The sequence below is a fragment of the Pieris brassicae genome, chromosome 3, assembly GCF_905147105.1.
Source record: "Pieris brassicae chromosome 3, ilPieBrab1.1, whole genome shotgun sequence".
Taxonomy (NCBI): Eukaryota; Metazoa; Arthropoda; class Insecta; order Lepidoptera; family Pieridae; genus Pieris; species Pieris brassicae.
Window position 1 is genome coordinate 13,295,571 of NC_059667.1, and position 15,351 is coordinate 13,310,921.

At 34.3% G+C, this 15,351-nt stretch overlaps 1 protein-coding gene across 5 annotated transcripts in view; it reads right to left on the reverse strand.

Annotated features, from left to right (window-relative positions):
• The window catches only part of LOC123706651 (probable phospholipid-transporting ATPase IM), a 53,415-nt gene that overhangs the window by 17,381 nt on the left and 20,683 nt on the right, over nucleotides 1-15,351 (reverse strand). For all 5 annotated transcript variants that reach the window (XM_045655928.1, XM_045655929.1, XM_045655925.1 and 2 more), the window contains 2 exons: nucleotides 7,244-7,449; nucleotides 5,772-5,902 (listed from right to left, as the gene is read on the reverse strand). In XM_045655928.1, coding sequence (XP_045511884.1) covers nucleotides 5,772-5,902; nucleotides 7,244-7,449 — 337 coding nt within the window. The remainder of the gene's footprint in view (nucleotides 1-5,771; nucleotides 5,903-7,243; nucleotides 7,450-15,351) is intronic.

Here is a 15,351-nt window from a genome sequence, read left to right on the forward strand (position 1 = left end):
CCGATGAGCAGTTTGGCTTCAGGCCGGCCCACTCGTGCGTTCATCAAGTCCATCGAATCACGGAGCACATCCTCCACGCCACGGGTGCGCTCTTCTTCGACATAGCGAAAGCTTTCGACAAGGTCTGGCACAACGGCTTGGTTTACAAGCTCTACCACCTTAATGTGCCACTAAGACTCGTGCGTATTGTACACGACTTCTTGTCCGACCGCTCAATGCGCTATCGCGTAGAAGGAACGTTATCGTCTCCTCGCCCCATCATGGCCGGAGTCCCTCAGGGCTCGGTCCTCTCGCCCCTTCTGTTCACGCTGTATACCGGCGACATCCCTAGGGCTCCCAATGTGGAGCTAGCCCTCTATGCCGATGACACCGCTCTCTATACCACCCACAAAGATAGAGGTGTCATCGTGGACAGACTCCAGACCGCTACCACGTCGTTAGGCGAATGGTTTCGGAAATGGGGCCTCCAAATAAATCCCGAGAAAAGCGTAGCAGTTCTCTTTGCCAGGGGCAACCCCGGTGCTAACGCTAGGGATAAATTTCACCTCAAGACAGAGGTAACCCTATACGGGCAAGCCATCCCATGGCAAAAGTCCGTCAAATATCTAGGAGTCACGCTCGATAGCGGCATGTCTTTCCAAAAGCACATAGCCGCCGTTCGCAAGAAGGCCCATTTTGTCCTCTCTCGCCTTCATTTCCTCCTAAATAAAAGGAGTCAAATGTCTCTCAGACACAAGGTGACCCTGTACAAGGCATGCATCCGACCGTGCATGACATACGCTAGCGTAGTCTTTGCGCATTGTGCCCCCTCCTATATTCACCGGCTACAGGTGCTTCAGTCGCGATTCATGAGAATCGCGACCGGTGCGCCCTTCTATGTGAGAAACGTCGATCTCCACCACGACCTGGAGCTCCCTACCATAGCCCAATGGATGAAGTTGGCGTCCACACGCCACTTTGACAAGGCTAAACACCATCCCAATCCGCTGGTGCGTAATAGCATCAACTATTACCCCTTCCCGACAAAAAAGGCTCGTAGGAGGCCCCGACACATACTAACGGATCCGGATGATCCAATTACCGTAGCAAACGATAAATTAAAAGCCGCCCGCGCGGCCAAAAATAATAAAATTAGCCAATTACAGATTGGACCTTTACTTCGCACTTCGCTCACTCCAGTGACCTTCCGTCCTGCCCTTCAGGCGATTGACCGCCCCGCGACGGCCCAAGCCGAGGTTCGAGTCTCACAGGAGACGCCCTTGCGCTAGCCGCGGGATAAAACGCCATTCTGGCCGAGATACGCTCGCCAAAACAGCCCGAGCTGAGCTGTAAAGGCCCTTAAGGCCAACAGCGAGATTCCTTCTTCAAAAAAAAAAAAAACCTTGAAAATTTCTGCTAATAAAATGCTGCTAATAAAGCGTTGGAAGGTTGCGGAATATTTTTCAATTATTTTATAATTATTCCACTTAATACGATATTTTTAACTTTAGATAAAATCAATTGTCATTTGACACGCAAACACTAAATGCCGTAATATTTTTTTATTACACTTTTATAGAATTGATTGAAATTACACAATGGTTTAATTAAACTACTTTAATAAAATGATATAAATGATAAAATAAATATAATTAATTAATTACATATTATTAGGGAACTACGTTATTATCTATTATTGTTATTTGCGCCAATTGTGATAAATTTATTTACAGTCTAGTCAAGTCATTAAAGGTACTATTTCACTTGACTACAAATCTACAAACGCTTGCATCATAATACCGCGCATATAAAGACTCTTAAAAAAAAGTGTGTGTGTACTAGTGCACACGTAAGAAGAAGTTCACCTTCATGACCTTATTTTTCGAAAAATTATCTACTATATGCAACTTTACTGAAATTGGTTAAATAAAGTTAAATTTGATAAAGTTTAACCAAAGGCTTTTACTATCATAGACATGAATACAAATAATACAATTATTTCATTTTACCTTATTACTAGTAAGATTATTACAGAATTTCATTAATTGTAATAGAATTATTACTTTAATTGTTATCGTTATTATATATTTTTGTTATTAATGGCTTCAAATCAACCGTGGTTTCACTTCAAAAAGCATCTACTATTTAAAACGTTCAAATGAGTAGTATTTTTTAACTTATACATTATATACAATGGTTAAAACGACTTACCAATTATATACAATGGTTAATCCCTCGTCCATTACGATAATGAAGACCTCAAAAATCACAGTTCAAATGAAAAAGCTTTATGGTACATTATTATAATTAAAAGCTCAACATGCAACTTTAGAACGATAACCTTGAAATAATACTTTATGTATAAATTTATCTTTGGTTTAGTATAAATCTGACTTATACATCGTACTTATTTAACGATGCTACTATGAAGCATTCACAGTATAGTATATATGTAAGCTTTAGAGATGTTTTAGTTAATATCGCTAATATTAGGAATCAAATACTGGCAGGCTTTAAGCTATAAAACATAACCAATAGGACCTTAGGTTAGTGCTTTGTAAACGGTAAATATTAGTCTAAAATCATGTTGAATGTAATCAAATTTGATCTAATATATATTATTATTTATTTACGTAACTAACGATTTTCGTACTTGCCTTAAACAAAAAATCATGAAATAAATTTTCACTGATTTAATGAAATCTATCGTTCTATATATATTTACTTAACGTTTTCACGAAAAATTAAATCTTGTTTGAATTATATTTACACCTTAAAATCAAAAAATCAAGGGGTCAATTATTTAAAATGTTGGTATCGAAGCTTTTACTTTTTCTATAATTAATTTACGTAACTTGCAATTATTAATCATAAAAGGTTTTAAATTTAATGAGAAAATCGACATAGGACCCATATTTAGTCTATTAACTGACCTTTTTTGCAATAATTTATCCAAAATAAATGTTTTATCGGGAATACATATGCGAGCCACAGAGGTAGTTTTATGTTCTTAATCCGTTATAATTTATGACTACGTGCCTATCAATGCAGTCATTATACGTTTGCGCACACGCATCTAATTTCATACTTTATATACAATGGCTGCCTTTGATGTATGGTTTGTAGAATAAAGGTGTCCAGTTAAAGTATAAATAAACTAAAGACCCTATACTTTGTTATTTTTTCAACATCTTGCCTCGTACACTACGCTTCTTTGTACGTTCTTTGTCGGTGTCCTTGCTAACCGTACAGTATGTATTTATTGCGCACATAGAAACAAAAGCCGGTGGTGCTGCTAAAGTTTGAAGGCTTGAGCTCAGGCTTCTCAAAATACGTAGTAACTAATTAGACTAACATTTTTCTATCGTTCGCGATAACTATACTATATTCCTTGGTATTTTCTACTAATATCGGTTGATCATCAAAATATTAAATACGTTATGTATAGTCATTTTAATATCCACCGTAAAATAGTATAGACTCATAACGAAGACATGCCATTTTGCCAAATTTCGGAAGTAAAGGTTCTTTACAGCATCCTGTGACCTTTAATATATGAAACTATTAATGAATTAATTTCATAAATATCCTGTTAAATAAAAATACAGTAGTATGACGAACACAATTCTGTAAAATATTTTTTACGTAATTTCAAATATTAATCTTCAGGACGTTACAAAATTTATTGAGATAACTCTACTACACACCGGAGATGACTGAGATTACATTACCGTAAACTGTTTGCTTATAGTTCTTTGAATTTATTTTTTCTAGCTAGCTCGTAAATGTTATCTAAGGAATAAAAAACGCAAGTCATTTCCTATATACACAAAACGATCAAAGATTTCTACGATTTTGTCGTTCCATCCTGGTCGAGCAAAAGTACAATTTTCTGATCCAATTTTTTCCATATTTCCAATTTCGATCGTAGTCTTTATTCTCATGTATTACCTATTTTTGTTCTAATATTCCCTATATACGTGAAAATATTCTACATACGATCGGCTCTCTTACATCTATTAAAACTCTTCTGCATAAACATTTCTTAACCATATCCCATCCTGCTCAATCATGACTTTTGTAATTCTTATTATTTTGTATTGTATCCGCAATTCATTAATCCGTGAGATTAGCTTATTTTTTTAGATTTATTATTAGATTTATTTTTTTATTAAGGTTGGTGATTCTATAATTTCTTATATGATTTGTTTAAGCGCTTATTAGTAATTAGGTAGGGTTGTCTGGAAGACTTTGATTGCTAGCGATAAGGCCGCCCGTTGCATACCTTATAATTTTTATGTGTGTATTATGTTATTTGTTTTTCTATAAATGTAAAGAAGTGTAAATAAATTTAAAAAAATAAAGACTTGTACTTTACTTAACATACGTACCTACTATTTAGTTCATTACCCTTTTCAAACATAATAACCAAAAAAAAACATATCATACGTAGGTGTGAAAACATAGAAAGTTCAAAACAATTTTTAATTGAATGCCGAAAACCAAAACTAGTAAAAATAATATATATCGAAACAGAAACTCTTTCACTATAACTGGTGGAACAAATTTATATAAAAATGCATTTTATACATTTGAAAATAATCCTTCAGTGTAAAGTGGCTGGCTAGTTATAACAAACTCTAAATAATAATAGAAACAATCTATTGTGATTAAAACAGGAAATTTATTATCGCTAACACTTAGGAGAATACTGAAAACAACTTCAAACTTGATTATATTTAAGAACAAGGAAAACCACTCATGATAACTGACAATATTATCCACCAACATACATAAATTACGCAAACATTAAACGTATTAATAATAACTAGTTTGGCCATAAATACTGTTAACTACTGTGTACTACTGTGTACATAAAAGATGTTCTTTTTTTCTACATATTAATTATTTATACTATCAACATATACAACAACACTTCATCTGCCGAAATCCACACACACTCCAAAGGCTGTTAATGCTGTTCAACCCAGAATCCGACGAAACCACAAAAAAACCTGAAGAAAGTAAGATTACCGCTAGGATTCTGTTGCGTATTATACAAAAACAAGACCTGAAGCCGAAGAAGACTTATCGTCGATATACAGGACATGACCTAAATAAATCTTTACAATTAAAGAGAGTGGATGGATCAAAATGCATTCCGTCGCGTTACGCTAGTGAAAAGCACAGAAATATCCTCTTTACCGATGAAAAAAAATTCACGATTAATGAACACTACCATAAGCAAAATGATGCGAGTGTACGCTCACTAAAGAAGCTGCTCAAGTTTTCGGAAAGGTACAACGCGGTCATCATCCTGTGTCAGTGATGGTTTGGTGGGGGGGCGTGTCTTAGCAAACAGTCACAAAACTACATTTTATTTAAAGGAGTAAAAACTTCAGCCAAAGTGTATTAAGATACAGATTTATTTTATTTCTTGCTGAGAATTCAATAAAAATGTAGGTATACATTTGAATAATAATAATAAATTTTTATTTCATTTTAATTTGTAACAGAACTTATGGCTGGACTAGGTATATAAATTTTATTAAGAGAATACACACTCGTTATATTAAGCAGGTTTAACTTAAGATCAAGAAATTTCGGAAAAGATCTTTTTGTCATTGAAAAAATACTTCACTAATCGTAAGGCAAAGACCCTACTACAATTTGCTATAAATATTACATAATAATGAAAACTTTCAAATAGTGATTATTATACTAATTGATATTTTAATTTCGATTAAAATATCAAATTCTAAAATCAAAGACTAAAATTGACCTTGACTTACCTTCAAACTTATTAAGTAAATTGTTGGGCGTCTCGCAGACAATTTCGCCATCGAAGGCACCCAGTTGTGCGTCATCCTGCCCCATGGCAGCCGTCTCCAAAAGGCACTGACGACATTTCAAATTCGTCTCCCTAAAAATAAATATGCTAATACTATCTCCATAGAATTGTTAAACATATTTTACATCTTGAATGATTGTGTACATAAGTAGACAATCATTCATTCATTTATCAATTAAATAAATTTAATTCCACTTTATAGTACATAGTCTAAAGATCAAACATTATTTTATACTTTAAAATAGCTATGCTGCTTATCAAATTGAAATCACATTTTCTTTAAGTCATAGAAAAAATAAACTAAGTTACGTAGTACAATAAGCTATTGCATAATAATGCACGCGTCCATGAGAAATAAGAATAAAAAGGGCTAGAAACAGACAACAATAACAAACCAATGATCGTTTTGCTGACAACTTGAGTTAATTTAAGCTCTACTGCAAAATTAGGTTAGAAAGGTTCACGATTTTCATTCTAGGACTTTTATCTCAGACGTATTACAAAATACAATAACTAAACAGTGTTTTAATGCACAAATGCAATAAAGTAAAAATTTAAGCGTAAGAGCAACGTTTCGTCGCCCAGCTTGATTTGGTGCAATGTAATCATTAAAGATTCACTCAAACGGGTGAGTAGAATTCGATACATTCAGAAACTGTCCGATGTCCTGCATATGGTTAAATCACAGAGAGAATTAATAGGAATCGTGAAGCGTATGAACGCTGGAGAGTATACTGGTACGTGCTTGGATGAGCGTCGGTACTTCGAAATTTATAATCCAATCCCAATTACAAAATGTTTCAAGCACTTTCGATTTCTCTCAATATCTATAGTGCTGATATCGAAACCTTGGGGTGGCAAAGAAATTACTTTACATTAAAATATCCCAACCCAAGATACTTTGAAATAAAAAGCTACGGTGTGAATATAATATCAGGATCGTAGGAGAAAATGCTTCACATAGCATTTCATACAAATCGATAAGCTCGAATATATTAAAGCCTTTAAGACTTTTTAACGGAAATCCTGTCAATTCAAAGACAACTTTTGACCAGCTGTTTCTTTTATTTTGACATTAACTATAGCCCATTCAAATTGTGTTGTGTGTATGTGTTTCGAAGCAAGCTAAATGTCTAAACTTTTATTAAGTTCTATAAAATATAAACTCAAGTTAAAAATTAAACCGTTCGGATTATGCGTTAACGTAACGTTCTGTTAATATTAAGGACCCAGGCGACATTTATATAGTAATCTCTAATCAATATTATACTTGTAATCAAAAAACTTTTCGATCTTATTCGTACTTGATGGTTACAATTAAACTTAGAAAAAGAACCATTTGTCTGTATGCGTATGAAATTTGTAGTTAAAACCACAAAATAATGAAAAAAAACTCAAGCACTTCGTCCTTACCCATCCAGCTCAGCGGTCTCGATATAGCAGAGGCCGTTGGGCTCCGAGCTGCTGAGGAGCAGGATATCCGCAGCAACGAACTGGTCGTTCTCCAGCCTGATGACGTCTCCCACCTGAACAGACGCCCACTTTTCCTCCACCAATTTGCCATTGCGTAATGTCTTCGCCCGCCGGTGATTCACTTGAGAATCGTTTTGATGTCTTTGCTGTAAAACAAAACATTTTATTTGAACGAGTATTAAACATACAAATAAATAATATCCGTCTTTATTTCTTAATGTTGCATAACAATATAACATCAGAACGCTTGAATTATGAACTTGCTGTTATCGCAAATAAGCTATATTTTTCACGGTAAGGAAAAATAATAAAGAGACTAATATACGCTAACCCGTCAGACGTTGTCCTGTCTTAACTATGAATATTGAATTGGAATTGCTATAATTAATAAGAAATATATTATTCCAAAGCTTGGTTTCGTTTTCGTCTTTAATCCTGTTAATAGCTGACATCTATTTCAAACAACTCGGTTATGAAACACGAATAGCTTTCTTAAATTTTACACATAGACATAACATTTATTACTAACAAAACACCCATAAAATAACAATAATAATAAAAAAAATAAAAAAGAATAATAATAGAGATAACAATTTTTTGTAATAAAAAGGTTTAATTGTATAATGCGTGTGTGCTGTGGTCAGCATAATGCTGAGCCAGGGCCAGAGCAGTGTTGTTCCACAGCGCTGGTCATTCTGCCAGAGACCACAGCAGAGTTTGCGCCTCAGTCGCAAAAAACAAATAAGAATCTAATACTCAGTAGAAACAAATAATAATGATAATAGTGTAAGCAATGAAGAAAAAAAATGTAAATAAATAAAATTAAAAAAAATTTAATATTATTTTCACCTTGATACTACATGTTTGCGTGATGTTCCCACATTAATGTATGTTATTTATTTAGCAGTATTGTAGTTCGTGAGCGTCCGTTTTTTATGTTATATTTGTATCCAGAAAAAAACCGGCGGGGCTACACCAGGCCTCAGATTTCTGTATTTGTTTTGTGGTTGATTTGTCTAATAGGCAAGTATAGGCAGTAAGGCAAGCCAGTTTCCTCACGATGTTTTCCTTCACCACACAGCCGAGGTTCGAACCTACGATTATATGGATGAGAGTCTCACGCTGAAGCTGGACCAACACTGCTTTTGTGTAAGTTCTATGAGAATACAGACAATTAGATGCGCTTTGATTTGTTCGGATCTCTTTAGTGGTACTTATACGCAAGTTTGTAGTTTACCCTAAATACAATGAGGAAGATCAAAATAATGTAATGCGGTAATTTTACAGACATGTAAACGGTTCTTACTAGTTCAAGAAATGTTGCAATATTATGTAATCTTAGGACATAGTGTTTTACATAAATGGAATTACTACTATCGGCATTATTACAGTCAGATTATAGCAATTATAAATCTCAATTGCATCTAATTAATATACTTAAGTCTAGATATCGCTCTTATGATGAGAATTATTATTATCTCTGGTTTGTTTTTCTAAGGTGGCTTTTGTAACAGACTATATAAATATATGATACATGTAATATTAGGTCCTTACATATGAAATTGGCGTTTTGTATGGGAGGAACAAAAAGTCGAATATTTTTAAATATAATATATGAACCATTGTTTTCTATGCACTTTTGCCATCTCATAGGTAGTTCATTGATCCCTTTACTAAAAAAACCAGTCGGACGAGAATCAATAAAATCTGTGAAGGCGACTTGGACTGCCCCATCAGAGTTAATTTTTTTCCCTTCCAAGAAGTTGTCCAAATTTCGAAAAAAATGGTAATCTGTTGGAGCAAGGTGCGGGGAGTACGGAGGATGTCTTAGACATTCCAATTGAATTTAACAAATAATAAAGAATACGCAATCGGTCTGCTCCTAGACATGACTAAAGCCTACGACAAGGTACAATATGAAATATTGTTAAATAAACTCTATGGGATAGCCCATATACCTATGTATCCGCGGAAAAACTAACGAATGGTTCAAGTCCTATCTTGAAAACAGAAAACAATTAGTAGAAATAGAATTTTATAATAATGAAACAAAAATTCATCAGTAAAACAATAAAAGCCTCAATACCACAAGGAAGCGTCATTGGGTGCCTTCTTTTTCTCATTTATATAAACGACCTTCCAAAAACCATAGAAGGACCTGGTCCATGTGTTTTATTCGCTGATGATATTTCGATTATAGCCCCCTGTCATGATATCACTAACATACACTCTACACTCAATAATATTCTAACAAAAACAATAACCTGGATGAATGCACACAATCTTGAAATCAATTTTGAAAAAACCAAAACAATAGCATTCCACCCCGTCATAAAAAGCCACTTTCTCTAAATTTCTCTTTTAACAACCACACAATAGAACAAGTTAACGAATTTTCATTACTAGGTTTAACAATAGACACAAACATAAACTGGAAATCACACATACAAAAAATAAAATCAAAACTATCAAAATTTTTATATGCTTTCCGGGAAATTAAAAAGACTAAGGACCTGAAAACCGCTCTAACTACCTACTACGCCTATGCGAATGCATGGCTAAACTACGGTGTAATAATGTGGGGAAATAGCACCGACGCACCAGCACTATTCACGACTCAAAAAAAGTTAATTCGGATCATAGTTAACATAGAACAAACAGACAGCTGCAAACCACATTTCATAAAACTAAACATTATCACTCTACCCTCATTATACATATTGGAAATCTGTAAATTTGCCCATACACACAAAGAATTTTACACCACACGCGAACACATACAGATAAGATATACACTTCGACACGACAAACGCCTAAACCTACCATCTTCCCGATTACAAATACATGCATAAAGCCCACTAGTCATGTCAATCAAAATTTATAATAAACTACCTGAGACACTAAGAAATGAAAAAAAGATACATATATTTACAAACAAACTAAAAAATCTTCTTATACGTAAATGTTATTATAGCGTTAATGAGTACCTAGAAGATAAAAATATAGCTTAATTTCATAATTATTAATCCCTAATATTCAAAATTAAATAAATAAAAAATACTAACTAATACTAAATACTAAATAATTAATACTAACCTGAAATGTAAAATTTTATGTACTATTTTGCTACTATTAATTATGTAATATACATTTTGTAATGCCTTCTTTTGCTGTGCCCTAACAGGGTCCATAATATTGTACCTAGCTTTAAGCCTCTTAAACATCTATTGTAACATTATGGAATGCAAATAAATATATGAATATGAAGCTCTTCTAATTTGGTAGCCGTCTGTTGTGCAGTGTGTGGTCTAGCGTTGTCGTGAAGTTGCAGTGGCGTGGAGTGATTGACCAGCCTAGGTTGTTTAGCCGCTAGCTTTTCCATCATGGTTTGCAATTGCTGACAATAGACATCAGCCGTAATAGTCTGGCCAGATTTGAGAAAACTTCAATGAACAAGACCGGCACTAGTCCACCAAACGCTTACATGTAACTTTTTTGGGGTTAATTTTCACTTGGAGCAGGATTTGGTTGGCTGGCCAGGATCCAACCATTGCGCTAAGCGCTTCCGATTATCGTAAAGGATCCATTTTTCATCACAGGTAATGATTCGGTTTAAAATACCTTCATTATTGTGCCGGTTCAGTAATGTAACGCAGCAGTAGACGCGCGTTTGCCGGTTTGCTTCAGTCAATGCGTGAGGTACCCACCTTTCAAGCTTTTTAATCTTCCCAATTTGCTTCAAGTGAATTAAAACAGTTTTATCACTAACACCGCAGCCTGCAGCTAACTCGGACGTGGTTTGCGATGGATCCGCTTCCGCAATAGCCTTCAATATTTCATTATCAACTTGGGTCTCAGGCCTTCCACGGGGCTTGTTCTGCAGGTCGAAATTTCCAGAACGAAAACAATGGAACCAAAAACGAACTGTGTTTTCTTTTGCAACATGACCGCCATACACATCATTCACCCTTCGAGTCGTTTCCGCAGCACTAGTGCCACGGCGGAACTCGTACTCGTAAATAATGCGATACTTTAAGTTTTCCATTTTGTAAAATGAGTGACGCAAACAGAAGAAAACAGAAAAAAAAACAAATGAATGACGGTCATCGAAGCACAAATACATGAGTAAATAGCTGTAGAAATTTGAATTTGGAATTCCTTACCAAAGAGGAGAACAGCGGGATTAAAGTGGCCAGTACGAAATACGCCAATTTCATATGTAAGGACCTAATATTATGTATATTGTACAAACTTTTTTAATATAATAATAAATACTTAAGATACACAATATCGCTACTGTGAACTCACTCTGCGAACATATAAAGATATCGATAGTGACAATCAGTCTGACGTATTTGTGCAACAGACTGGTTCTGCAATGATTTTTACAACTCTTTAGTTAATAAGGAATTTGTACTGTGGTGTGGCCACCAAATAAACCACTTAGAGCTTTTTTGTACTTTTTGTTTATTTATAATAATAAGCAATATTAAAAAATATTAAAAAACAATGATTTTGCAATTATGTTTTCGTTAACCATCGTTACGTTAGAGCTATTTGATATTTATCTGGAAGAGATAGGCCTAACGTTAGTTTAAAGAACGTCTTCTTCTATCGACGAATCGAATCTATACCGATTTTATCTTCGAAAGAAATAACTACTTAGATTAAAGGAACTGTATGTTCACCAGATTAAGTTGCGCTTTTAACATATAATTTCGAATTATTACATTATCGCAATTATATGTTATTGTAAATTCACAAATTATTGTTAATTTTGAAATTAGATAATAAACTCGTCATATTTCAGTAAAACCATGGGTAGCTCTCGTGGAAAGGAAACAAATGATAATTATATAAAAACCCTGGAAAATGTCCCCGCCCATTTGCACCCTGTGATTGTTTTAAGTATAAATAAATTATCTAGGAAAACCTTGTCTATTACAAAATACTGAATATATTTAAAAAATATAATAAAAAGCCTACAGCGCTGAACTCGTTAATCAGTAAGAATCTTCATAGTATTCACAATTAAATTGTTCATCAAAAAATCATTACTTCACAAGGTCGGAAACTTGGTACACATAGGGGCATAATCGTTAAAGTTTGGCCTCTTAGGAAATTGATTTCAGCATACATAAAATTCATGTGTGTAATCGGTGTACTTTTAATTGCTTAGGCGCGAATGGAAATCAATCTAGTTTCAAGAGGTATCAAACCTCTCCCACCTATCTTCTTATTTATCAGCCATTATTTTGTGTCCACCGAGATCTCCATCGTTTTTCTCCAATTCGGCAATGCGCCTTTTGCATCGATTTACAGGCGTCAGTCCAGCCCGTCGGTGGGCGGTCAGGCAGTATTTTGCTCTGCTGAGGTCTGCATTCAAGGAGCCTTCGGGTCCATTGCGCTTTATGGCCCGCCCACGTCCATTTTAAGGTCTTAGGGATTAATGAAAATTATTTTCCGTTGTCCGTACGATTACGCTTTAATATACTTTTGGTAATACAAGACCAAGAAAATAAGCGTTTTCAAAAAAATCTATTTTATTATAATAATTTATAGACATAGTAATTCTTAGCGCTAAGTTTCGGCTCTAAATCTTACCCCTAGATCTTGTTAGGTAAGCAATTGATTGTAATTCGGTTTTCATCAATACACAGAAGAAAGGAGGAGTACATATAGCATAAAACAAAGAGGGTAACTCCACTAACACTTCAATATTTAAAACTAAGCGAACAAATTTTCTGACTGAGTTTCTATTTGACCATGCACAAAGAAAGTTTTTGACTTTTTTTGTAGAACACGGGCCAAACGAGCAGGACGCTCACTTGATATAAAAGTTATATCGCCCATGGACACTCTAAATGCTCTGTCATTTAGGCTCGCGAGTGCATTGCCGGATTTTTAAGAATTGGTACGCTCTTTTCTTGTCGCCCTTAGTCGAATTGGTGGATATTTAAGTGTAAACTTAAAACTTTTTTAAATCGTAAACTATCCAATATATTCTTAAATATAATAAAATGTATATTCTCTCGATTTTAATAATCTAAAAGGAATACAATATACAGGGGCGATGACAAATCAGATTTTTCTATAGAACTGAACTACAGAGAGGATTAAAAGGAAATGTTTCGTCACTTTACAACTATGTTATCAGTTTAATTACTCATATCCACTGAGTATATTCTCTTAGCTATATATTACAACTGTAATGTTACTTTGTGCTGTATAATTTTCATTGATAATAGATACTATGGACCCCCTTCCTACATAATAGGAAATAGTTTAAATTAATGCAATTACTATCTACTCCCGCGAACTTCGTTTCGCCTTAATATGATATTTAGTAGTACATACCAACAAATGGAAAATTTTCCTGAGAGACTTTTAGATTTTTCGGAATAAGAACTGGTTTTTATATTTTTCCGTGGCATTTTTTTTCTCTACAAAAATCCTTCATGGAGTAAATTAGAAAAAATACTAGAATTGGTCCAGCCGTCTTCGAGTTTTGATCTTAGCAACATATTATGCGGTATTTAAAAACCGCTGATGGTGATGCCATGGCTATAAAACTATTTAATCACCTTCCTAGAAGTTATAGATCACTGCCATGTAATTTTTTTCAAGGGGAAGGTGATGAAATGTTTAAGGTGCCTTTATAGCGTAGGCGAGTATTTGGACCACACATTTGACACCAGTTGTAAATATCTTAACTTTGACATAATTTTATGTTCTTATTATAAGACATTGTAAAAATATATATGACATTTGCATGCCTATTTACATATAGCTGATTGTGCGGATATTTGTAGTTGATCGATCTAACCACTGTAACACGTACCTACTTATCTTATAGCATATAAAAAAATTAATAATAATATATATCTCTATATAAACATAATATCTGCGTCGCTAGAGTGAGAAAATATGAAGGACGTACCACATATCTAAATAAAAAAACATAAGTCAGTGGCGCTCCAACCTTTTTAGGTCTGGGTCTCAGATTTCTGTAACTGCTTGGTGATTAGTCAATCTAATAGGCAAATAAGTGATACGCCTCCTATGCCTGACACACACCGTCAACTTTTTCCGGTGTTATGCATGCCTGTTTCCTCACGATGTTTTCCTTGACTGTCAAAGCGAATGTAAAATGCGCACATAGAAAGAAAGTCCATTGGTGCACAGCTGGAGATAGAACCTACGACCTCAGTGAGTTTTTGTGGCTCACTGGGCCACATACCTAATTATTTCATAATATTCACTTGTCAAATAAATCGGTACATTCTTGTACAATGTCAAAATAATAATAGGCTCATTGTTTTATGTAGCGGATAATTCTCAAAGTTAAGCACAAAAGGCAAGACGTGTGCAAGGTCACTACACAATGACACTATTATTAATTCATAACATAAACTAGTCCGCGTAGTAAACTACTATACGGCCAAAGGCATTTCGACAATTCCATACAAGATTTTAATCTTTTACCTATCTTAAGATCGGTAACGTCACATTTATTTGTGACAAGGACAAAGTCTATTTTGAGTGTTATAATACGATAGATATTTAACTATTTAATGGAAACTGTATCAAATCTTATAGTTTTAAGGCCTGAAATCACATTAAAGTGTGTACGTAGGTGTCTTACTGTGTCTAGTTTTCTTCTACATGTTTGCAAACACTAGTGTTCGTATACAAGTACCAAAGCTCAACGGTAAATAAAAGACGATTATTTGTATACTGTAACCATAATACTAAATTATATAGAAAAGAAAAACAATTCAATTTACAAGAAAAATTATGATTCCAAACAACAAACTGGTATTTTTTAATATCGGGTGGGCGATAGTGGATGTAGTTAAATGCAATATTCAGAGTCGAGTTTAGCACCAAGTATCAAATCATATTAAAATTAATTTATTTATATTGGTAACTATGAACCCTTATGAATGTGGATATTGCAACAAAAATTAAAATTCAAAATTTGTATAACACCGGTTTCGAAATAAAGGGCGTAGTAAATCGCAAGAAAGTCTTCGCTACTCTTTTAA